We start from the raw sequence: 26,674 nt of genomic DNA on the forward strand, positions 1-26,674 counted from the left end.
TTGAATCTTCACCCCCTTTACGGAGTACTCTAATGCTGTATGTCAATGAGACCATGGCAGCTGCTGGCTGTACTTGCTAACCCACACGTACACCAGAAGAGATCTGCCTTCAGCCCCACTGTTTCTCTCACATGGAGAAAGCAAAGCCTTGAACACCTGGTTACACATTTGAATAAGAGACTGTATTTGACTATTACAGTACCAGTGCTGCCTGAACTGCTTCTGTGCAACTCTCCTGTAGAAAGGGAGGCAGATCAGCGGGGTCCACCTGTAGTGTGCACATGTTCCTGGCTGAGCCTGGTGTATGTAGTCTGATCTCTCACATGAACAAGCATTTGCTTCCAAAGAAATCCAGGCAGGCAGAAATCAAATGCTGAAGCCGAGTGCAACATTTTGAAAACCACAATGAACTTGTATTATATACTTTTTAAAAAAGGTGTTCTGCCTCCAGTATAATCTTGGCAATTGCAAAGAACCAGATCAAATGCTGAAATGATATCCACTACCAATTCATCAAGGAGAGGGTTTCTAAAGTTTTCTTGAGGCCTTCAGATGAGACATCAACTACTTTCAAATGTTACTGTAATTATTTATAGGAATTTTGAAAACCATTGGTCGAGAAGAGTGTAAAAAACACAATTGCAGAAATAAGCTGGTCTGGAACTGAAGTAGGAAGATGTGTAGCCCTTGTTGCTGATCTATATGCAGAAATAACATGATGAAAATTGATAGGCATCATCATACTTTTGCTTTCATTTGGAAAATACATGTAAAGAATAAACTGTAGGAGGCTGAAAGTAAAATCCTATTAATGTACGAGTCACTGCTGCTTGGATTTGATGACGTCTGGAATGCAATTTCCAACAGAACAGTTGTAAAAAAATGGCAGAGAAGGGCCTTGCTGAAGAGCTCTGCTGATGTAGCTCAGCCTTGCTGCAGTCGGTATTTCTGAATATGAGCTATACTTTGCCATCTGTCTTCTGGACCACCATTTTCTCTCTTTGTACCATCAGCAAACAGAGAGGCAAGACACTCAGGAGGTGCTGCATGCTACCGCTTCCCTTGTTCTTTGTATGTGCTGCTTGGAGTTGAGTCCTTTTTTGAGAATGTGGCAATTACCACCTAATGTGACACAGCGATGGCTTTATGGTTGCTCTGTGACTTACTGAGAAATGGCCAGCTCTCAGCCTGTGCAGTAAAGGCCACTGACCCAAGCAGAAAGTAACAGTACTTGTCCTCTTCAAGATGGGACAGAATTCTTGCCTTTACCAAGTGTATGATACAGAAGTAAAAGTAAGTGTAAAACTGCACTGAAATCAATACTGATGCTCAGTGAAAGCAATGTTTCATGGCAGATATTTAACTAGACAGTTTTTCTTCGTGATTGCCTGGGCACTGCATGTGAACTGTGTTGCCTTTTGCTTGTATAGCAAGTGTTCTGGGAATCTTTTCTTTAACTACTTAGAGCTGCTGCAAGAGTCTTGGTTCTCTTGCTGCCTAAATGCAACCTGATGTTAAAAAAATCAAAAGAAGCTGATATATAGTCTGCACCTTTTTACCAAGGGTAAGAAAAGATTAATTCAATGAACAAGGAATTGGTAGCAGTGGTATACATCTGGTTTTCTTAAAATAAATGTATAAAAATTGCATCTGAAAAGCCTATCTTTTATGTATATAAGGAGAATAAACTGTTTTAGCATAAGTAAAATCCTCAGAGAGGAGGAACCATATGTTACCGACTTTGCAAAATACACATTTTTTGTCATTTATATACTTCATTCTATCAATCTTGTCCTCGTACAGACCGTAAGGAGGCTGGGATACTTATATTCAAGAATCTGCTTCAGGTTTCTATTCAGGTGAGACGTGTCCAGCAAAAGGGGACACCACCATGAAGAGCTCACCCAGACTGCCATTATGTCATGAAAAGAAGGCACACAGGCGAGGAATGAAATTCTGTACAGAAGTTTTCTGTAACTTACAGGTGCTATTGCTTCTGTAGAGAGCTGAACACTGGTGCAAGGAAGAGAACATCTTCACAATGCAAACGTGCTTAACACAAGTGCAAAGCCATGGAGTAGAGTGGCTTAAAAGATCAAATTGAAAACCGGTGGACGTGTAATGTCTCTCCACAGAGATGTAATGTCAGGAAAGAAAAATGCAGCTATATCCAGGAAACACATTTATCAAGAGTCTTTGCAAAAGTATTTGGGATTTCCAGTAAACCATAACAAACACTGTAGAAATCCTGTTTTTAGCTGTGGGTGGAGGACAGCTTCTTCACAAAAACTCAAGTACATTTAAAGCTATGGGGAGACAGGACTTTAACGGGATAGTGATGGCAGAACTGTGGATGCCTCCAGCTGTATGACTTGAGAGTGCTGTAAGACAGCCTGTATGACAGATATGTAGACAGAAAATCATCAGCTTTTAAGAGGAGAGTCGTTCTGGGCACAGTTTGGCAGTCCTCAGAGTTAAAAACAGGGGGAAGTCTACTGTCTTCTCTACTGAACTTCTACCTGTCCTTTCAAAATTCTCCCAACTAGGTAGGCATTTTTCTGGGAACATTGGTGTTGGCTTCTCCAAAAGCTATTCACTGATCCATTGGGCACTGTGCACTTTTCATTTTAAACTAACATTAAAATGTGCATCAGAGCTCTGTTTCCCATAATCTATGGGAAAAATGATCGGTGGGAACTTTGCTTTTACTGAGTTTATTCAACACTGCATAGTGCCTTACCCATGCACAGCTTTTGCTCATGGATGTAATTGTGCCGTGTACTCTACCTATGTGTGTCTATTTGCATCACCGCAGAGATAACATATAGTAATAGGGATGTACGACTTTTGTGAAAAAACAATGCCTTCATCCAGGTTGGTGGCAGACAGGAATGCACATCTGGCATAGCGGGTCAAGGTTGTGTTGCTGTTCTTTGCTACCATGAATTGGAGATGCTGAGAAATTTTCTTGAGGTGTAATAAAATATCTTTGATGACAGAAGCCAGTTCTTCAAGAAAAAAAACTTTGCTCACAGGAAAGCACTAGTTTAACTGAAACTTCCCATGGGGACCTGCATTTCAGCTCCACCGTGGACACAACAGTGCAACTACTTGGTACTGCCACGCTAGTTAATGTGCCGGATCAAGCTGATTAATACTGTCTCTTCACTCTTCCATATTCCAGTTGAGGATCCTAACCTACAGTTTAGTTGCTTTTGTGGGATGTGTGAGGGTCTTTTACCTAGTTCTAAACAACAACAACAACAACAACAACAAAACTTAAAAAGTTTTCATTCTCACAGTATGTGGAAGAGTGCATTCACATGTGTGGGAAGATCCAGTTTCTATTCTAACTACCTGTGCAGTCAGTGCACATGCTTCCTTCTTAGTTTTGCTTCAGCAATTGCCTGGCTTCTTAGATCCTCCTCAGTAGCAAATAAGTCATATCAGCCTCTGACACCATTTAGATGAAACAATGCAAGGTTTTTATTTACCCAACATAAGAAAAGTAACTCTTAACAGGAAAGAAAAGGTAAATGGAAAAATCCTGAAAACACTTAGATAACCAAACAACCCATGGTCAACCCGTGCTCCCTCCTATGATTCATTTTCCTAGCTCTGTCCACAAATATATATTTTTTTTCCTCCAATTTCCCCAGAAAGGGTTGTCCTCCTATTCACTGTGACAGTTTTTCTATTTCAGATGGGTGCAAGCACAGCCTTTTCTGCAATTTCCAAACATGTATTATAAACAGAAGTACATTGTAGGGGGAAGTAACCTTGCTAACCTATGCAAATACCAGAGAAAAGTGTGAGGATTATATTAAAAAGGGTAAAAAAGGGTTAGTAATATGAAGAAGCAGAAAAAGTAGAAAAAGGCTGTTCCCAACTGCTTTTAAAATCTGTCTTTAAATTATTCACTTGGCATTTTGAGAGCTCACAATTTGATTTTTGTCACTCATCTTAATATTTAATCACAATTTTTAATTATACTAGTAACTTGAGGCTACTTCTTAACTCAGCAATAGCTTCATCTTCTATTAATAAATGGTACATATCCTTGGCTTTGACACTTACTTGCTGCGAGTGTTTTGGCTTTGATAGAACACGCAGTCCAGGACATCGTTATTGCCTCTTAAATCTCAGATCTTCTCAAGTTATCACTACAGTGTTTCACCCTGATGATGGTAACTTAGCATAAAAATGTTCAATTTTCACTGTGGTTCTTAGTGCTACTGTTGCTAAAAATACAGGAGATCAGAGAACAAGTTCTTGGAAAACAGTCTTATTCTAGAAGACATTTTTCCCCAGAAGATTTTTCTTCTCCTTAGGCTAGAGAAGGGACAGACTGGTCCTGAGAGGTGTGAGTTGGGAGAATGTTACATCTCTGTGTGTGATTGAGAGGGTTTGAGATGAAGGTCTTGGATTTTTCAAGCTGCATGCCAAATGAACTCCCATGCTGGGGTTGCGGCGCTCATGTGGCAGTGGGCTGCACTGGTTTGGAGGCTGCTGGGGGACCTGAGCCAATGGGCATGGCTTTGTCTGGGATGCAGAGGCCATCCAGCCCATATCCACAAGGGAACAGTAAAAGATGTGGGACTTGCTGAGCTATCCACTCTCCCAACAGCTCCCTGAAGTCTATGTGGCTCTGTGAAGACTGCAGAATGTGGTTTATGGGTTCAGGAAGGTTCACCATCAATCTGCTGAGCCTCTGAGACCAATCTGTTTTTGCAGGCAGCATGTCATTTTTTATAAATTGACCAGTCTCTATTTTACAACATTAGGTTTTTGTTCTCATCCTCCCTATTGAGAGGTTGTTCCAGAAGCTGGCTCTTCTCATGCTTATTGTGATTTCCAGCCAAAATTTATTCACAGAATGGTTTTGGTTTTGTGCCAACATGGTCCATGAGCTCAAAAAAGTCTTTTTGATTGATCTACATACAGCAATCAGATGTCTTTTCAGCCTTCATTTTGCCAGAATAAGTGAGCCAAGCTCTTCCAGTTTTGTCTGAAAGAATGCATCTAGAAGCCTTCTTTGCCGCTTTTTGGGTTAATTTTTGTGGACCACCAATGACTAGAACTAAGTGCACTTTTCCCACTGATATTTTACTGGGGCCTGTGGGCTGGCATGCAGGACTGATAGCCCTTGCTGGCCAAACCCCACCTCCTATGTATTGTTGACACCAGCAAAAATAATCAGTATAAACAAGATGGTGGTTTTAACAGGACTTCTAATAAATTTCATTAAAACAGACTAGAAGGGCCTAGCTTATTAGGTGGCACTTTGTATTCATACAGTGATAACACAAGGATCAGGAACCAGAAGACACTGGCCCATATGGGTAGTTCTGTTTGTAGGTGGGTCCGAAAGAATCAGTACCCCAAATTGTGTGATGTTTGGTGGCTTTCTGTTCAGTGGCTGGCCACTTGGGATTCCTTTAAAAAGTGCTAACTCTCCTCATTTACTTAAAGGAGACCTGCTGCTTGTAACAATCTCCTTCCTATGGCCAGAAAGCTTATTTTAGACTTGGGTTGAAGCAAGGGTTTAAGGATAATTGGACTCTGAACAGTCATAAGCAGAAGTGTAACATTCCTTGCACAATGTATTGCTTTGAACCAGAACAGATCAACAGCAAGAGGAAGATGAAAAGAAGCGTCAGCTTCCCTCCCTCACAAGCCCAGTGTTACACATACCCAACACATACTTGTCAGTTTACCCATTACAATTCGGAAGATTCATCACAGTTACAAGATTCAACCTGGGCACTGGCATTAATTACCACTAAGAGCACTCAATGGTATCTGAAGAAGAACAGAAAAGACCCCATGCATCCAGTATCAGAAACATAGAAGACAATGTGAGGGATGAAGGACCTGGAATGAATAGCAGCTAAGGACTACAGCTATTGCATCTGGGGTTCTTGAGAAATGCATCAGGCAGAGGGATTAAAGGAGAATTTTGTTTCTTCAAAAAGAAAAGTTGCTAAAGAGAAAGGTGAGCAAAAGCTAGCTACTCTTTTTTTCTAGTAACCTCAGGCCAGAGGCAGTGGATATTATTTAATAACCTACAATTAAAGAAGAGCAGTCTAATTATCAGTTTGTGCAAAAAAAAGTTGTGTCACACTCTTTGAAAGAATGAAATTCTGAGAGTGTTAATTGTATGTGAAATACCCAGAAGAGAAATATATTTGATATTTGTAAAAAAACCCATGCTTTTTTCTCTGTTTATGGGATCCTAATTTTGAGATCAGATTGCCATAGAGAGACCAAAACTGAGAGAGAAACACTGCATGAGATTCTGACTTACATTTAGAAGCAGCTGTGTTAGTTTGCCAGGCTGCAGAGCACTCTTGGATGAGAATGCAAGTTTTAGGAAGGAAAGGGGTGATGGCACCGTAGATTGGGCTGGCAAACAAGTCTTATTTAAGAAAAAATATGGATTGACGAAGTGAAAAATAAACAACTTCAACAGTTCAATTCTCACATGGAGTGAATTTGCAAGAAGTAATGTGAAAATTTACACCGGACAGAAAAAAAGGAAAAGTAAACAATGCCTGGCCCTCAGTAGAGCTACTATTTTGGCAGGAAACAAAACTATGTGTGGGAAGCTGTATCTAAAAGGAAATTAAGTATACGTATTCTGCACGGTAAAAGAAGATTGTTCTGTGGAAATTGCTCAGATAGAGAGCTATTTCAAATGACTGAAATGCCCCTTTGAACATGAATGGAATTGTTGTTGCTTATAAATCGGATATTGATACCCAGCTCAATATGAAATCTTAAGTCAATTTGAATACAAACGAAAAAGCCCAGGTTGTGCAGTAACAAACTCAGTTCTGTAATAGCTGTATACAAACTAAATGTAGTTGCCAAGCAGTCTCTTGAAAACATAGAAATTTACTTATTATTGAGGGAGACAGAATTTGGAAATGTGCGTGGTACTTCATCTCACAGGGAGAACGTGTAAGCTAGAAGGCCAGAAGCACTTGGAAGTAGAAAGAAAAACAGCTTAGGAAAAACCTGCAAACTAAATTAGGATATAGGCAGAAAAGAAAAAAAATTATAAGGCAAACTTCACAAGGGAAAAAGAAAATCAGTCATAAGAGAACAGTAAGGAAAATGTAGAACAAAGATCAGAAGTTGTTAAACATACATGCATAATTAAACTTTCTATCCATGATCATGATATCCATTATATATTTTGGAGAGTTTAGAAACAAATGTCCATTACAAAGGAGAAAAATGGCCCAGTTCTCCTGGCGCACATTTACAGCTGAGTACACAAAGAACTAAAGCCCAACCTGTTAACAATTTCTTGTCCACAGGGAACTCCCCGCGAAATGTTGTCAAGTCACTATTTTCTGGGTCACTTTGATAAAAATGGACGTAACAGCACTTTTCCACCTCGAAGAATTAATGAAATAAAGTTAACTTCACAATATTTAACATATATATGCTATTGTAATGAAGCCAATACACACATCTTACCTAGTCAGACTTAGTAGTCTGTACTAGAGAGAAAAATTATGGCAAGAACTAAGGGAATAACTTTGAATAATTGGCATGCCATTCATTCTAAATTAATGGGTGACTGCTTTGGCTTGGTTCATATGCTGATTTTGAATCTGATGGGTAAGTGAGTTTCTATCATAGTTCCACTTTATCCAAAACCAAGCTGTGTACACCTTTTTCAGGTACACTTTTTTTTAGTGTTTGCCTTTTGTGCTTTCCTGCGGTTAGTATTTTCTGAGACCTGTGCTCTGCTGAACGCCCGTGGAAACCTCTTAAGCAGGTAGACTACTTCTGTCATGGTATGTGGGAGTCCTTCCCATTTCCCTGGGCTCACAAGCAGATGCAGGCTGAATGCCATTGCTGTACTGGAGCAAGACCCAGGCATGTGCCGATCCCTTGTCCCCACACCTCTCAGACCCAGTTCTCATGCCAAGGAAAGCTCGAGCCCAGAGCCTGAGCGTGAGCCATGGCATGTTGTAGCCGGGCGTTGGTCTGAACGCTCTTTGGAGCAGGACCCTGGGGCATGCCAAGGCATGCATGGGAACATAAATATAGACACAGCCATAGATAATGTGAGAACTGAATGCCTGTAAGTTTTTAGGCTTCCTTTGAAGTCGATGGGAATTTGCCTGAATAAGGTATGTGTAAAAATGGAATAAAAGTGTTCAGTTTTGGCCTGTTAGGACATGGGTGCCAATAGAAAATGCTTTATTGCCAAAATCATAAGCAGCTAAATATTTGGGGATTAAGAATACTCCACCCAATGGCTTTCTGGTTAAAGCATTCACAGGGAGGTGGAAGATGTGAGCCCACATCTCCTCTCCTGACTCCTGGGTGGATGTTTCCAGCTACTGAGTTGCACCAAGTGGTGCCTTTTAGCTCTTTGTTCTCCATCTTTCCTCACTCCCCACTTTTTACTCTGTTCTTGTCACATTAACAAGCCCACCAAAACAGCATCTGGAACCTGAAGTGTGGACAGATCCTCCTTTGACAGATTTAAATTGCAGAGCTTGACAGGGTTTAGTACGTTTCTTTTTCTGTAGTGTCGCCCAGTGGCTAGTTGATAGCAGTTCCTGGAAGACCACTGTGGGTTCCCCTCATGGGTGACCGACTTTCCCCACATGTTACATTGGGAGCTCAGGCTCTACCTTTGGACTGCATCGGCTGTGTTCAGCTAAAACTAGGTGCATCAGTGCAGAGCATGGTGGCTTTTAAATCACTGTGTTGACTAAGCCCAAAGCCTGTAAGAGCCAAGGTGAAATCACAAGAAATAATGAACAAAGCTTGGCTGACCTTACTTACAGTGGTGTAATCTAAGTCAGTGAGGTTGCATCAATATGCAGTAACTGACTGAATCTGGACTGGAAGAAAGACTAGGTCACCTACCCTTGTCCTCTGTTATTGCAGGCAGCTAGACCATGTAAACCCTTTCACAAACTAGGGGACTGGAACATCTCCCTGGTGAGGAAAGGCTGACAGCGCTGGGCCTGTTCAGCCTGGAGAAGTGAAGACTGAGAAGGGACCTTATCAATGCATGCAAATATCTTAAGGGTGAGTGTCAAGAGAATGAACGGAGCCAGGCTCTTTTCAGTGGTGCCCAGAGACAGGACAAGGGGCAACGGGCACAAACAGCAACACAGAGAGATTCCATCTGAATATCAGGAAGATCTTCTTTACCTTGAGGGTGGCAGAGCACTGGCACAGGCTGCCCAGAGAGGCTGTGGAGTCTCCTTCTCTGGAAACATTAAAAACCTGTCTGGATGTGACTTTGTGCAACCTGCTCTAGGAGAACCTGCTTCAGCAGGGGGTTGGACCAGATGATCTCCTGAGGTCCCTTCCAACCCTGAACGTTCTGGGATTCTGTGATTCTGTGACCCTCCAGCCTCCAGCTTGACATTATACATTCTATAGCCCTAAATGAATATGAGCCCAAGGAACATAAACTTACCGACTTTACTACTGCAGCATCTTGTATGTCAGTATGTCTGTAGTAAGGAGGCTTAGGGAACACTTACGGCGAGACAGGGAGTCCCATGCTGCAAGTCAGAAAGTCACACATTTCAATGCCAGTATTCTGTTCAGCTAAGTGATAGCTCTATCTTTGTTGCATTATAGGAGTGTTCATTAACAAGTTCATTACACTACTGATATTTATTAATTATGTAGTATAAACTTTTTATGATATACTAATATAATTTTAATATTATAGTAATAATTAGAGCTTATAGCTAGTCTATGAATGCAGTATGTGGAGATAATACAGATGTATACCTATCTAACATGTGCAAGTGGTATATTGAAGGATGCATTGCTGTCAGTTAATCAGTAATTGTTTTATATGGCTTCAGTGTTATTTACTTTAAGAAAAACATGGCTGGGTGAGGCACATTAATTTGTGTTTTTCCATATGTAGGTTTCTGTCAAACATTCTAAACACCAGCTATTGGGCATATGTTCTTCCCTAAGTGGTCATTTTGAATGGCTAGTAGTTCAGCAGTTATTGACAGGTTGCTTTCTGGTCTAAAATTAGAGGAATGTGTGGATCCTTGTACGCAGCGTGTATTCAAGTAATAACAAAAGTGATTGATGATAAAAAGCTTTCTTTCTACTCTTCTGTCATCAACAACCTATTGGGATCAAGAGAACACTGGGATAGAAATTAATCTTCCTTGAGTTATTCTATACAGTCAACTGATGGGAGATTTCTTTGATCTCATTCAGTTGAAATTGATTAATTCTGTTAATTACTCTGTTTGAACTGAGTTAGCAGGAATTTTCTGCGTGTTGCAGCATCCTTGATGGTTTTTCTTCTATGCTAAACAAGTAAACTTGGTAAAGAATTTGAAGGGAGGTGGTGTCAGTGTAGTGTTTGCTGACTAAGATTGATGATGACTATCAGTGACAAATATCTGTAGAAGTGATCAGATGTAATTTGTTTCTGCACTTGGATTTTTCATTGAAACTTTCATTGGTTAAAATGCATAAACAGTCCTTGGAGCAGGAACTCATGTCTTCCTCTGCCAAGTGAATAATAATCACTAAGCTAGGAATGTTTTCTCTCTTTCTCCCTCTGTCTTTTTCCCACCTCGTGAATCCTGAGTTCTACAGGAAGAACTAGGATTACATTTGAATTCTTTAATGCCTGCTAGATTATGGGATTGTCATAAATCTAAGGACATCCTTTGAATCTCATACCTTCTGCTTATTACCCTGATGACTGCTTAGTAGGTTCTGATTAACATTGATAGTGGGACCCTAATCTCCTGCCCGGAGTCTGTTTTTTCCAGTAAGCAGGGTGCTGGGGACTGTCAAAATAGGCTGACATGGACTGAAAGATTTGTCTCATACTGAGGATATGGCTGGTTAAGGTTTGTCAGCCACCCTGAAATCCACCTTTGCTCTAACTAGGTTTCAGTCAAAAATAAAATAAATTTATTATACTAAAATGTTAAGATTAAAACAAAAACAAATCAGTGACTATTTCTGAAGAGAGGTATGAGAAATGAAACATATTGTAGCTACATCTCTTTCTAGTTAGGCTTCAAGTTGATTCATCTTTCCCATGTAGCTAGTAGGCACTTAAGCCCAAACAATTTCCCAAATAATTGCCACAGCCCTCTGGTGCTGGGATCCAGTTCTCTTGCATATTCCTTTGGAGTGCCCTTTGGTGACAGTGTAGGCTCTGCTGGAAGTCAGCAGCTAACTGACTCTGAAGAAACCCTTTATGCAATAGGAAGGCAAAAAATAATGACAAGCTCAGTACTTGCTCTGGGGGTAAACAGGTCATTTACCTGTTTTCAGTAAAATTCTTTCTGCTGATGGCAAGGGACGTTAAACTTCCTAAGCACCTGTGTAAGTATATCACTATTTATAACACTCAAGTATAAACCTTATTTTGCACAAATATGTAAGTGGGGACAACAAATACAGGTCAGTAATATTTCCTAGAGACCAGACACAATTACAGGACTGCGCACCTGAATCCAGTAATGTGTTAGGATCAGTGATTTTTAAGCGTGGCTTGCTGAAATGGAGGGAGCCCCAGTTATAGGCTCTCTCCAGGAATGTGAAAGATGTGGATTTAAATTCTTTTATGCAGAAGAAATAATTAGAGTCCTTTTTCCCCTTACCCTGAGTCTTCCAATCATTGCACTGTTGCATAAAATCTGGTGGAGGCTTTTCTACTATTTATGTTTTAAAAGGAAGTGGTAACCATCCCTACATTTTACATAAAGTTTGTTCTGCTAGCATTCCAGAAAAGCCAAATAAACTCCCCTGAGGAGATAAGTAAGGAAGGCTTATTTTCTGGATCAATTGAGCATAAAAATGCCATTAGTGTTGAGCAGCATGGTGGGAAGTGTATTTGTGTCCAGAAGCAGAAAGCTTGCTAAAGGACACCAGTGGTGAAAACTGAGCCACGCAGAAATTAAAAAGAAATGTTTTTTTCAGGATCACGATTTTGCATATAGGTGCCTCTGTCCAAGAGAGATGCCGTGTCTGTCCCTGGCACAATGATACAGAAAAACCCAAAGCAGCTGACACAGAGGTAACTCCAGAACTGGAGGCAACACGTATGTGATATAGGAGTACTGTATTTGAGCCAGTTTGCCATGCTGAGAGGTCAGTTACTAGTTTGAGTGTGCTGCTGTGAAGACCATACCTGCCCTACCTTCAGCAGCTGGCAATGTTTTTGTGTTACGGTGCACAATCTTGTGCATGCAGCAGCTTGCTCTGAACTCCCACACCGCTCCTTGTGCGGCGTTCTGTCGTGATGTATAGGTATATTCAAAATCCTTCACATCTGGGTTACATGTATTTATATAGATTTGCTAGCAGCATGCAGGTCCCTGTAAGTTAGGAATAAGGGATATTTTTCCCACAAGTCTACTATGCTAATTACAATATTGTGATCATAGCTGACTTTCCAAAATACTCTAGGCAATTTTTACGAGTAAGAAAAATCATCAGATCATCCCTCTAAAATAAAGAAAGAAATTGCCAATGAGTCCCCAAGAATCTGGTACAAATGTTCAGCCTGAGGCTTCCTTACTTACTGCTTTTGTTGCATTTCTTCCATTGAGATATTCTTACTGGATGAAGCCTTAAGTACATTTTGTGAATAGTAATCCCCTTTATATCCGAAGTTGTTATGGGAGAGAACATGAAAAGCTAGGAAAGCGGTAATTTCAGGAATTTGTTTCTTATGGCTTTTCTATTAAATTTTCTTGGCAATTACTCTTCTTAATTCGGTATACTCCCATTTTTAACAAAAAAATCATGGAGAGTTTACATGAATTGTTACAGGAGGTCACTTACGATATATGTGGCCAATACAAATAATTTAGAAGAACGATAATTTTCATTGAAGAATACCTTTTACACTAGCATCATTAATTTTTTCCAATCTTACTTTGCCCATTTATGTGATAGGGCAAGTGACCTTTTTGGGCAAGTGATTATAAAAGTATTAAGATGTTGAGCATTTTAGAAATAGAACAGCCTTCATGTCCAGGCTGCTAAAATGTCATGGAAATTTCATAATATTAATTTTAGCTGGTTTATGTGAAGGGGTCATATAAAGCAACTTTCTCACCAGTCACAGTCCTAAGTGTGTCTGGTTGTCTTTGGTGCCTGGGGTATTTACATCTGGGGTATATTTACATTTGCTATGCAAAGAGGAAAATGTGGGCAAATCTTCCCCTATATTTTGCACCTTCGTTTACCTTGGAGCTGGAGACCAGCTTTTAATGTTCCCTCTAACAACTGAAAATAAAACAGGAAACTACAAAACTGGTTCAGTTTCGTTGCATGCTTAACATCAGTGGCACGACACAACTGAAAAACCTTATTTCTAGCAAAAATGTAAAGATAGATTAGCAGATACTTTAGAAGTGAAAAAATGAGTATGAACTTGTAGCTGTTCTCCTGCCAACACAGTCTGTAGCTGCCAACCCAAGATGAAACCAGCAAGCCCAGAATTTCAAGCTCTACACTTTAAAGAAAATAGAGGGAAAGAGTGTTCAAGGATGGAAGTGCTGAGCAATGCCAATGCACTATCCATCTGAATGGCAGAAATTTATGCTTCTTGCCGTCCAAGCACCTTATGAAAACCAGGCTCTGTTCACCCAGCTTTCTGCCTGCATGGTGCTAGTGGCACCTTTAGCACAGCAGAAAGATTTGGTCACTGGAAAGGGCCGGCGATCCTTTGCAGCTGAAGCTATGAAGTTGTGGCACCCTGATTTTCAAAGTCATACTTTTAATGTGATGTGAAATTATCTCTTCGCCTCTGTTTAGGCGCTTAATTGAAAATCTGGGAGGTACTTTTTTGTGCTGAGAGTTTTAAAAGCTGAAACCCTATACCTCTTTAAATTAACTAACCATTACTTACAACTCCCATATTTTGACATTAGCAGTAGCACACAGCTTAGTTGTACACTGTGATTTGTGAGCTCTGTTCCTGGCATGGGGGGAAGAGAAAATGATAAAATAATTGAGAAGAGATAAAATAAGAGGTCTATCCTTAGAACAAGCTATCAAATAACAAAAAAACCAAACCACTACCAAATGTTATCTTTCTATAAAAAATCTGTGGCATCTTTTCCAGACGTATCTCCCTGTAGCTGAACACGCAGAGGTTGCCAGAAAACAGAGTCTCTTGTGCACATTTGAAAATAATTCATGTATTTCATCACACTTTCTCTTATAGCGACTGCCATGTAGAGTAAGTCTGGTGGTTTAAAAACATAGATGATACTTAATGTTCTCCTTTTTCATCTCCTCATTTGTATTCTTTATTTCTGCTAGCAAGTTCTTTCATTATCCCTGCATGACACTTATTTAGTATTGCCTGGGCTATTTTCTCTTCTCTGGTCTTTGTCTGGTTTGTTTTGTTTCTTCCAAATTATATTTGTGGATTACTCTACAAGAAAAGCACTAATGCTATTTTAGGTGATTTCCAGCGTCCTCTGTCTCTTTTTTATTTTATTTACATATTGTTGTGCCATAGGTCTGTGTCACTATTTCCAGAGTTCCCTAAAATGTGGATGTAGTACTCTACAAATATAAAAATAAAATACCCAGCTCCTCAAAACTTGGTTTAAAACTAAGCATCTGCTTAGTTACTCAAGGAAAACTACCTTATGAAGTAAGCATGAGCTTTGGCCATTCTCTTGTCAGAGCTGATGTCTGCAGTCTTATATGTATGTTCTTCTTCTTTCAAAATATTACATACTTTTTTCCAGTCTGCAAAGACAATCCAGAGATTAGGTTTCCACCTCGTAAGTCATCCAGTAGCACCATGAAAATCTATGAGGACAGTTGCATGATTGGTACTAATGGGTGTGGACAGCCCGATATAAAATCTAGATATTCCCATTGCCAGTCTCCTATTTTGAAGAGACCACAACTAGCAACAATGAAAAACAAATTACAGACCAGCAACTTTGTAGAACATTTTGATGATTACAGGAAAACGTTTTGTAATCAACGCAAAGCACCACCAGCTTTCCCTCAAGGAGATCAGTAATTCAAAGGAGTAGTAAGCTTTTCCTGTGCATAAATAATCCATAATAAAGGTGACATATGGCAATTCACATTTATCATTGATGAGATTGGCATTGAAAACTTGGTTATAATTGTTGCTTCTGAAGCTGTCCAAGCATAACAGGTTTGTGAAAGCAAATATGAAAAAACAGTGGCAGAACATGTGACAAATAAATCCCATTAGGTCTGGTAACATGACACAGTCAGGGAGGAAACCCACTGGGAGATTTGCAAGGCAGTAAAGAAAAATACACATTCACAATATTAATTACAGCAGCGAATACTTTATGGGTTCTAAAACAACTTCCCACTTACTGCACGTGGATAAATAGATAAGAATTACTAGTGATGGAAAGAATTAGAACCTAATTAAAACTGACAACTGAGCTGTATGAAAATAGATGGGCACATGTAAACATTTTTTCTAGTAATTGATAAGGTGAAAAACAATGGCTTTTCTGTTGAACAAGTAATTCGTCACACTGTAAGACAGACACTTGTGGTAGATGTAATAGCTTGTTAGTGAGGTAAACGCCATTAATACATATTCTAGTTGCACCGCATATGCTTACTCATTTTAAAATGTGATTTAAAAGTGATCACGTATTTTTAAATGGGACTGCTTAGAGGCTTTAATATTTTCAGAGGCAGATGAGGGCTGAGTATAACTCAGCTGCTTGTGTCTCCTGCCCATTGCCTTCTCTTTGCCCTCCTAATGCTGGTGGTGGGCTGGGACGGTGCAGTCAGTCTCAGTGTGGTTACTGGGAGCAGCTCTGTGTCCTTACTGCCCGTGAAGCCCAGTGTCTGCCTTCTCCTTTGCTCAAAGGAGAAGCAGGCTGTATGCCATTAGTTTCTCATTTAGTGTAAATTCCCATAGCAGGATACAAGTAGTGGTTTAATGGCAGAATACAGTAACATGGCATGGCCTTAATGTCATAATTACCCATAAAGAACTGACAGAGATCTTTTAATGTCTCCAAAGAAGTCAAGAGACAGGTCATTTGTAAGTCCTGCTGAATAAGTACAATGAGCTTTAAAATTAACTCTACTAAATAAGTCCAGTAGTATTTCTGCTGAGCTCTGTTGTAACAAAACCTAGCAGTAGCAAGGCTTTATCCTGGACTTCAACTGGGTGTATGCTTTGACCCGTTCTGTAGAAAGGCAGAGGTTCCCTGTTCTCATGTCACAAGAAAGCATTGCTGCCTTTAGAGGGGAAGATGCTGTGTCCACAGCAAGGGCTGAAGCCTATAGCAAGGCAGTGTTTGATCAAAGGTGCAGGTCCCCTGCGGTGAATTAAATAGGTGCCCATATGAATAGTCTGTTGAAGTCACCGAGGGAAGCACCCTCACTAGGAAGCCTTGCTGTAACAGTCCCTTGGGAATGCAGAAAATCTTGGCAATTAAATAAGAGGGCTGGAACCTGTGGCACTTCCTATTACACAGCTGGTTAAAGAAGAGCATTTACTGCACCCAGAAATGGGGGCTTAGCAGGAACCTTTTGCTCTGGGCACAAAGAAAGTATTTTTCATGGCCTTGCAGGGAGGAGATGGCTCCTGCAGCTGGAAAGAAGAAAAGATAAGGGTACTTTTTTATGTACTCTTTTTAAATTGGTCTTTCTAGGGTGATATTTTTCTGGAATAACTACTTCCTTTTGAATGTTCTCCTGTCCTATCAGAGCTATGTTTAGATCGTCTACAGCTGTTATTTGTATGAATATGTGATTGCTATGTTTATCATGTAACTTTGACTTCCTCTGCATGCTGCATGCCTCTTTCAGCTGAGCCTACTTTTAACATTTCAAAGAGCTGAGCAGCTTCCAGCAGCCACCGTCTGTGAATAATGTGGCCATCCCAAACTCATGCCAAGACATTTTTAGACAGCATTTGAAAGTCCTGTACTTTGTGAGTTTTTCTCATGTTAGCATGAAACACACAAACCTGCGTATACTTAATCTTATGAGGTTTTGTTGTTGTTGTTTTGTTTTAGTTCAGATAAATCTCTTTGGCTCAACAGCAAGCCCATTTGCTTGCAAGGTTGGAGCTCTGTGTAGCCCCTTTTACAATTTAATCTTGGTTGGTTGGTGGTATGTTTTGTCAGTGATGTTCTGCATTTGAGTGTTTGTTTAGTAAAGCTCAGGCCTGACATGTCAAACTGGTTGAATGTCAGTTCCAAATTTGAAGGCAAAATGGTCACACACAAAATTCAAACAATGCGTGGCATACATTACAATAAAATATTGGGGAGCATGACCCCACAGAATAAATGCTGGTGCTATATAAGACCTCCAGGAAACAGGAGTTGCTATACACAATAGTTTTTGTTGTGCACCACAAAAAGAATTACTGCTTTTCATGCTGGATTTGGAGATGTCAGTCATTAAAGGTACCTGCCATATGTGGAGTGTTTATATCCCTGGCAGAAGTGAGAAAGCACAGCTCCAGTCCACTTTAAGTAAGCGGCAAGCTCCAGCTGAGGATTGCATCTGGGATCACAATAGGTGGAAAATATCAGCCAACTGAAAGTAGACATTGGAGCCATTTACTAGGTAATTAATGGAAATAATTACTTTCACAGAGACAGCTCTTCAGCTATTGAAGTTAAGGTACCAATGCAGTCATTCCTACAGTGGATCCCAAAATGGTTTCTGCCCGTTGGGTGGAATGCCTGAATTTAAGGCCTCGTCCAAACGCAGCTGAAGCTATCGTGAGGCTTCCCACTGATTCCAAATTGTAGGCACTAAGTCTGACCCCCTTTCAGCTTTTAATAATAATTCCTTCACTCAAGGAAAAACAAAATCTTATTCCAAATATTTAGATTGCTAAAGAAAGGCATGTAGACCTATTTTCCACAATATTTTATACAGACGCAGGTCAGCATGGAAGGAAATTTTTGTGCCTGTTTTCCCATAGGATGTTGGAAAAAATCCTGCGGAATGATTCTTTTCCGCGAGATAGGAACAGGCAGTGTTTACATGGGCTAACAGTTAAGAAATCTTTTTTGGGAGAAAGATGATTTTTTGGTATAAAGAAGATCCAGGTGTGAAAATCATTCATCTTCAAGAATCCCTTGAGCAAAGGAGTATCGGCAGATGGGAGCGGGCATTTCGCTTTTCTTCTGTTGTTTGAGGATTGGCACCGCAATGATGAAATCGACCGTACGACTGAAGGTCTACTTGCAGAAGGATTTGCTGGATTGGGCCCAACGGCTCTTGTTACTCGACAACGGCTTTGCTAGTTCATGGCGATGGGGAGCGATGAGCTACAGCTCAAACTGAAATAGCAGACGCAGCTTCCTGCCCTGCGCTGCATCTCGTGGAGATGTGTGAACACACCAGGGAAGATTGGCATGATTGATACTGCTGAAATTGGAGTCCTAAGGAACTCAATATTACACTCATTTGTATTATGTCACAGTGATACGGAGAAGTGTTCATGTAAGTGACTTCTAAAGTGTTTGCTGATGGTGCTGCTGATTTAAGCAGGATTATAGCCCGTTAAACGCCCAACGTATGACTGACTTTGGCTGTACAGCCTCTGGCTTTAAATGCTTGTGACCTATACCCATTTGTTACGGCGAGTAATTCTTTAACATGCTTGCAGAGACTTTTTAGAGCGTGGCTGTTGGGAGCAGTTTTTGGATTCTCTGGGTAAATCCTCTCCTGTCTTATAGGCAAGTGTAGATGTTCATCACCTCAGTGCGAACAACTGACCCACGGATAATGTCACAGGTGATAGATGACAGCAAAATCGGGGAGTTATCCCGTGGCAAAGATAACAAGAATAATTTCAGGCTTTTTAGTGGCAGAATCCACAGTTGAAGCAGCATTTCTGATGTATCTATCAGCCTAAAATGGCAGGAGGCGGTACGCCGGCGGTGCTGCGATAGGAGAGCAACTACCATCCCTGACTCCTAGATCCCACCTAGTTAACTCCTTGCGGCAAAACGCCGGGCTGCAAAGCACACGGGTTAAAAATCAGGCCAAGCCGGCAAGGACGGAGCCGCCCTGCCCCGCAGCCCGGCGCGGGGTCCCCTGCCCGCCCCCCGCTCCTGCTGCTGCGGTGACATTTCGGCTAGTTCAAAAGTTCACGGGCAGGCTCTGGCGAGGCGGTGGCGTTTGGGGCTGGAGCGGGGACCGCCGGCGGGGGTGGCCGGTGCCTTCTCCTCCCTCCCGCCTCTCCTCGCTCGTTTCCAGGCGAGACCTCGGTCTCCGCAGGTACCGCTCTGCCTCCCCTCCGCCTCCCCCGTCCATTTTTTTCCCCGCGCCCCTGCAGCATCTGCCCAGCTGAGGGGCTGCCTGCGCGGAGGGGCGCGGAGGGGCGCTGCCTCCCCCCCCCCCCCCCCCGGTGGGGGGCGCGGAAGGGGGCGCGGAGAGGCGGGGGGGGGGGAGCACAACGGCGGCACGGCTGCCCGCTGCCCCACAAAAGGCATCGCCGAGCTCCGCACGCCCGGCGCACCAGAGCACCCAGGGGCACGGGCAGCCACAGACACGCACACGGACGCGCAGGGGCACGCTCAGGCACGGCCACACGCGCACACCCGCACACGGGCGCACACGCGCACACCCGCACACAGCCACGCGCGCGCCGCGATGTGCGATGCGCGATGCGCGACGTGAGGCACCTCGCCCGCCCCGGGGCCGGGGGGAGCCGGCGGGATCCGCGCTGCCAGCCCGCCCGCCCCTGCCGCTCCCTCTCCTCCAGACCCATCCATCAGCCTCTTCCTCTCCGTCTGCTTCTTCCTTCTTCTCCTTCTCCTTTTTTTTAAATTTCTTTTATTTTTTAATTTGCTCTGACTGTATCTACCCAAGCCCTGAAAAAATGCCTGCCCGTGGAGCGAGGAGAGGGCACCGGGTCGGTAAATAAGAAGTGAGTACGAGCACAATGGCGTGCCTCCCCGCTCCCAGCCCTGCGGATGCTGCATGCGTTCCTGCTTCTCCCGCGTCCGGGCGCGGGGGGGACCCCGGGATGCTCCCCGCGCGGGCCGGGCCCCCTTTGTACCCAGCCTGGCTGCCTTCCCTTCCCCTCCCCTCCCGCCCCGGCTCCGCGCCGCGCCCCGGCCCCGCCGCCGGCCGCCTCGCCCCCGCGCCGCTCCCCGACGCGGAGCATCCCCGCCGGCGGCGGCTCGGGGCTCGCCCGCCGCACCGGGGCCGCGGGCATCCCCCGGCGCACGGCAGCGGCGGCGGGGAGGGGGCGGCGGGGCCGGCGGCGGTGCCCGGTGCCCGCTCCTTTGTTCGCCGCCGGCGGCCGCGGCCGGTCGGCGCTGATCCGGGCGGGCGGGCGGGCGGCGAGCTCGGCAGCCCCGACCGGGAGCGCCGCGGCCCCCGGCACCGTCCTTGGGGGCTCGGAGGGTCGCGGTGGCTGCGGCGGGAGGGCGGCTCCCCCCGCCAAGGTGCGGGGCGCGGCGGGGGGGGCCGTGCCCGTGCGCCGGGTGCCCGCGGGGCGGGGGCCGGGGCAGCGGGAGGCGTGACCGCGTGGGGCGTGCGGGGCGCCCGGGACCCCGCTCGGCCCGGCCCGGCCCGGGGGCTGCCGCTGTCCCCGGCCCCCCCCGGGGGGTGCCTGAGCCCGCGGCGCCCGGGGGTGGCCCTGCCGCGGGTGTCCCACCGCCGCCGTCCTGAGGGAGACTTCCCTCTGGATTTAGCTCGGGGCTCGTCCCACCGGCAGCTGGAAGCCGTGTGGTGGCCGTTCGAAATGTAATTCCGATGTAAATATAGCCTGTGTGGTCAACTGCTGTGGCCATCTTCCCACAGGAGACCTTTACCTGCACTTGATGTGGCGGATTTTTTTTTTTAGTGCCCATGTAGTTGCCGGTAGTCACGAGTTATCGAGATACTTGATAACACACTCAGCTGCTCTTCTGGTAACCCGGTGGGTTTTTGTAGCTGTAAATAAAAATACATGCTCTAACAAATGGGTGGCTTTTCCAGTAAGTACACACGTTTTACTGGTAGTTTTTGAAAGGTGTAATTGATACGCAGTTAACACTTTAAGACCGGTATGGTGAGCAATATGTTCTTTTTATGGTTGTGTCTGGGGAGTGTGGAACAGATCATGCAACTGTTCTCAGCATTTGTCGGAGTGCAGGACGAAATAGGTGAGAGAGAGAAGGGTTTGCGTTTTTCTGCTACTTCTGTAATGCTGAGGTAAAACACAGCTGGAAAGCTGCTTAGTGGTGCCTAAGAGACCAGCGGGTGTAAAGAATCTCAGCAGCAAAATACCACTCTACACTACCCTAATGAAATGCAACAGTGTAGGGGAAATCTGCATGTTGGAAATGACTGAATATTGGGAGGGGACAGATGCAGACAGAAAATGTGGCAAATGCGTGTATGCTTGTAAAAATGGATTAATACTGCTCAGAGCAGCAGCCTTGTTGTAAAGTGCACGGGATTTAAGGGAAAGATTCAACAGTTTAAGAGTTCCAGTTTGAAGCAACAGGATTTGTGTGATCTTTTTGCAAGAAGTTCAGTTAACGAAATGAGTGGCACTGTGAAAATTAACTTTCTTCTTGTGTTTTGCCAGTGGCGGCACCTGACTTGCTGGATCCCAAATCGGCCACTCAGAACTCCAAACCAAGATTATCATTTTCCACCAAGCCTACCGTGCTCTCTTCACGGGAGGAAAGTGATTCGGCCATTAATGTTATGAAATGGAAGACAGTCTCAACAATTTTTCTGGTGGTAGTCGTGTATTTAATAATTGGAGCAACAGTATTTAAAGCCCTGGAGCAGCCTCATGAGACCTCCCAGAGAACCACCATTGTGATTCAGAAGCAGACGTTTGTATCTCAGCATTCCTGTGTGAATGCAACAGAGCTTGATGAACTGATACAGGTAATCCACACCAAACCCTTGCCACCGTGCCTTAGAGGAAAAAAATCTGTATGGCAGCATTACTGTGATAAAGGGGAAAAACGTTACTAGCAAAGCTCTGTGTTGGCCGAGCAATGTAACAAGTGTTAAGACCAGAAGTTGAGCAATAGCATTTTCATGCAAAGCCTCATGGCTGAAAAGCTATTGCTATTTTTAGGTCCAGTACATTTGGTAGACAGCCTTTTTTCACTGAAGCATCCCAGTATGCTAATTAAATGATTATTCATCAGCAATATATATAATTAATAGTTCACAAAGGAATTGATACATTGATTGTGCCTTACTAGGTCTGTCAATATTTGAAATGTCTAATTCTGAGGAAGAAAATACACTATCCATTGCCCTAAAGAACTTCTAATTTATCGTGATTGTATCAAGCTAGCTTCCCTTCGAGCTGTATGTTTCTTTTTATTGATTCTGTTTTAAGTACAGGGAAGTACTACGGACTTGCTGTTTTGATCTTAAATCTCAATTTTCTCCACTTCTTAAAGGCATACTCACAACTGATGTACATTGTTGTGTTCCTACTAACATGACTTTACCTTTGCAGGTCACCTGCCTCAGAGTCATAGTAACTATTTATTTACAGTAGCACAGAACCAGATCCAGAGCCTTATAAAGGCCCCCTCCAATTCAAATCCTGTGTTCTTATGAATATCCAGTGGCGCTGCAGGGAGCAGCAAGGGGCTGCCAAATAATGTCAGTTCTGGGGATAAGACAATGAAACGGGAGGCTGGAGTGAACAGCCAAGAGTTGGCAAGGATTGACTCCTTCATTAAACAGCAGCCATGGGGCCGTCTGCGTCTGCAGAGCCTGAGATGGGACAGGGGAGAGCAGGAGAGGCTGGCAGGCATCCAGACCCTGGCTAGTGCAGCTGCATGTACACAAAGCCTTCTGGAGGTGGTTTTTGACAGCAGACAAGGCTGGGAGTTTAGAATTTGGTTTTACCTCTCTAGACCAGTCTGCCTTGAGCATCAGTGTGGACACCTGGTTTTTTTTCCGGTTTAAATGCGGAGCTCTGACATACCGAGTTATTTTTATGGCACACTACTTCTGGATTTTAAAAGCAAACTGGGAAAACCTCTTGTATTTTGTGATTTCCCCCCTGCCTTGTTGCTAAAACGTGTTCCAAAACCGCTGCCCTTTAGGCAGTTCCTATCTGCATGTGTCCTGACTGGGCATGCCTGAGGAGGTGCTGCTGATCTAATTTCAATGCTGTGTAATTGTGTTTCAGAGGTTCTACCAGCAGAATGTGAGATAATCTTTCAGAGAAATATACAAGCACATTCTGATTAAAACAATCTCTTGTAGCTAGTGTATATATCCCCATGTGAAATTTTTAGGTCAGATCCTGTACTTGTGAAGATAAAAATAGAAATTTTGAAGCAATATTATCTTACATCATGTATGAGATGGTCCTTAAGGCAAAAAATGCTGAAATTTTCTCTAGAGTACTTAGATATTTTAGCATTTATGATTCCCTACCCAGAAGCACAGATTGGTAATAAAAAAACACTTCATCAGCATTCAATGCCCATTTGATGTTCTGTGCAAAATAAATGACAGTTTCAGTACAATTATCAGAGCGCAGATACTTGTGTCAGCATTAGCTCCCTGCTTCGCTAGCAGTCTTGGCATGACCAGAAAGACACAGGCTTGTGAAGCCTGGTGGGGTGACACAGCCTCCCACAGCACACGGATGAAAAATAGTTGTGGGAAGAGTTTGCTCTGTTTGTTGTTGGGGTGAATGGAAAATACAATTTCTCCTTGTTCTCTTCTGCTTCTCTGCAAAGAAGAACATCACAACGTGGAGGTAGGAATGTGCTGTTATTCTCCTTTTACAAGAGGAGAGCAGAGGCATGAGGAGCCTGGTTCTAGAAGTGCATTTTGGTGCCTTTCTTTGCGCAGAATGAATGATAACGAATTGCCTCAAGTTGTTTAAGGGTTGGGAATTAAGTGACTTACCCAAAGCAAAATAGGAAAGCAGTGGTAAAGAAGAGTCTCAAATCCATTTTTTCCAAGTCTAGGCTGCTCTCTTAACCATGGGGTCATATTTCTTCCCTACTTACCACTTTGTCAGAGAAGCTAAATTACTGGAATACATTTTGTCTCTCTGGGTTTATGTCTGACTGCTATTACAGTATAATGCAGTGTTTCTTCAGTTTTCGTTGGATATCTGAATAAAAATAAATAGTGCGTGTGAGGAAAAAGTAAATGATATTTAAGAATTCACTGAAAGCTATAAAACTGAAAATTAATACGTACTAGTGTAGTAGGAAGCTGGAATGATTAGTGTGTGTGAAGAAAATTACAGAGCTTGCAGGCGGTAATGTCTTCTTTAATCAAGTATTTACCTTGAGTCAAACTATAATGGAATTTATTACAAACTTTTCCTTTTGAACTTCGTGTTCTGTGAATCCAGAAACTGGTTTCGCTCTGGTTCATGCTAGTCATCGCTCAAGGTGCTTATCACGCCAGGCTTTTTCAATCCTCACAACTTATGATCTGCCATTTAATCTTTACTGTGAAGCAGGCTGCACTATCCCAAGCCTGCTAACTGGCAGTGCAACGTGCGGTGGCATAGTCAGGTGGGCAAATCGGGGAGACTAGTTTGAGAGCACATTCAGCTACAAAAAATTGTACAAGTGGAATGAAAATCCAGTTTGCTAGCACCCAGGGGCCATCTGGTTTCCAGCACCTTTGTTGAAATTTCCCCCTTGCCACAGAGGTGATTACAACACAGATTTGTGTGCTTCTATAAATGTGCACAGGATAGGGAGTTTTCCTTTCCTGTCTTCTCCAACCTTATTTTATCTCACCAGTCACCAGAAACCTTCCTGGCACAACAGTACGTACTGCTGCCAACTTTTCAGCACGCACAGTTTTATTCCCTGGGTTTTGAATTCCTGAAACTGGATTTTCACATTGATTGTGTGGCTTCTCTAACTGTCCTTGGTGAGAATTATACTTCTATAGACTTTATATGTTTTCTCTACATGTGAAACATGGGGCAATGGAGAACTGCTCTGCAGCGTAGGAAATGTGCAAAGTTAATGAAATAGGGTGCTCTGATGATGTCAGCCAAGCAGCCTCAGCTGCCTTAGAAAGAAAAATGACCTGGGTTTTCCTCATAACTTTTCAGCTCAGTCCAGCAGCATTGTTTGTGTGTTGACGGAAGAGGTGGTCTTCATGACCTTCTCCATCTCTGACTTCCATGGTTCAGTGTTGCAGATCTCTTTCGGTCTAAACCACTTCAGTTACTCATTGCCTCAGTATAATAAAATACACCTGCAATGTATGACCCTGACACCTGCTTCCAGATACATATTTTTTTTTGATACTTCATGAGCACTTCTATTTAGTACCGCAATTAAAATGTACAAAAGTCATGCAGAGCATATCTGTACACCCAAGAGCCCATTTTTTCCAGGCAATTTCAACTTCTTTTGCTGTAGCCTGAAGCCAGTGTTAACAACAACGTTAAGTGGATCACTGCATGCTGTATGCAGCAGTGCTGCGGTGGGCAGCGCACAGCAATCCGCGGGGGTATATCTGAATCTACAGCTAGAGAAGCATCCCAGGAGGGAAGCTTGTGAATATACAAACACTACCTTGGTGACTCTAATGAGGATATAACAGACCAGCAAGCTGTGCATGGTCTGATGTTAAATTTCATTTTTTGAAGTTTCAGTTGAAAGGTCTTGAAAGGATCTTAGTTGTTAACAGATGGGAAAGCATTGGTTTGGTGAAGGTTATATGTAATATCTAATACATTATAAAGCTGTTGAAAGGGTTGTGGCCAGACACTTTACTAATACTCCTTCTTTTGGAAAAAGAACTCGTGACAATTCATCACAGATGGTGTTTTGGTTTCCCTGTCCATGCCTACTCTCAACTTGGCCCTGCCATGCAATGCAAAGTAACTGCCAGGTGACAGAATAAAAGAGTGAATGTAGTTCAGACTGTGTGGATTTTGTGTTTATGTGACAAAATATATAAACCTGATCTTCATTTACACTAGGGATTTTTTACATCTCGCTTGTAACAGGTTTTTCTCCACCACTGAGCTTTCTGTTGGCAGAAGCTGATAGAAACCTGGGAATAATCCAGCTATATGTATGCAAATAACAATAAGCATTAAAGAATGAAAAAATCTCTTAATTAGAGAGCTTGTATCTAATTATTTACATCTAGTTCTAGTTCTTACAGTGTTGATTGTTCACTATAGCAAGCTTGCCACTAAACATTTAAAAATGTTGCAGTTTCCAAACTCAGATGCACAAAGTGTATTGCCAGGTACCTAGAAGATGTTCTGCTGTATTTACGCACCCGTGCATCGTAGCAAATGTGAAGGTCGCATTGCTGATGTTCAGGTTGCACGCATGCCCTCCTGCAGTGCTGCGCAGCCATGAAGTGAGTGCATATGCTTTCTAGACATCTCCTGGGCTTAAGAGTTTGTCTCTGGGGACAGGTGAGCCTGACTGACTATGATATCCGACAACTTTGTAAAGCTGTCATTATTCATACACCTCATTCCCTCTACAGGGGATCCTCCTATAAAGAGAATGAGGTGTATGAAATAACAATGAATTTGCTTTCCCCCTGCCCAGAAGTCTTATTGTTCCTAGGAGGTAAGGATGTGACCAGTATGGGATGTCTTGGCAATGAGAGACAAGTATTTGTCCCCCTGCCAATGAGAAAGCTGATTTAAAAAAAGAGCTTTTTATGTAAATATCAGCTAATTATGTATTGC

The 26,674-nt window shown here is 42.9% G+C and overlaps 1 protein-coding gene across 1 annotated transcript in view; it reads left to right on the plus strand.

Annotated features, from left to right (window-relative positions):
• KCNK2 (potassium two pore domain channel subfamily K member 2) overlaps positions 1–26,674 on the plus strand; it is a 183,577-nt gene that overhangs the window by 85,004 nt on the left and 71,899 nt on the right. The window contains exons 4-5 of the mRNA XM_080408486.1: positions 1–20,975; positions 21,572–21,882. The exon at positions 1–20,975 is cut by the window's left edge and continues 43,721 nt beyond it. Coding sequence (XP_080264612.1) covers positions 20,960–20,975; positions 21,572–21,882 — 327 coding nt within the window. The 5' untranslated portion in view covers positions 1–20,959. The remainder of the gene's footprint in view (positions 20,976–21,571; positions 21,883–26,674) is intronic.

This window comes from Falco punctatus (genome assembly GCF_963210335.1).
Source record: "Falco punctatus genome assembly, chromosome: 12".
NCBI classification, from domain to species: Eukaryota; Metazoa; Chordata; class Aves; order Falconiformes; family Falconidae; genus Falco; species Falco punctatus.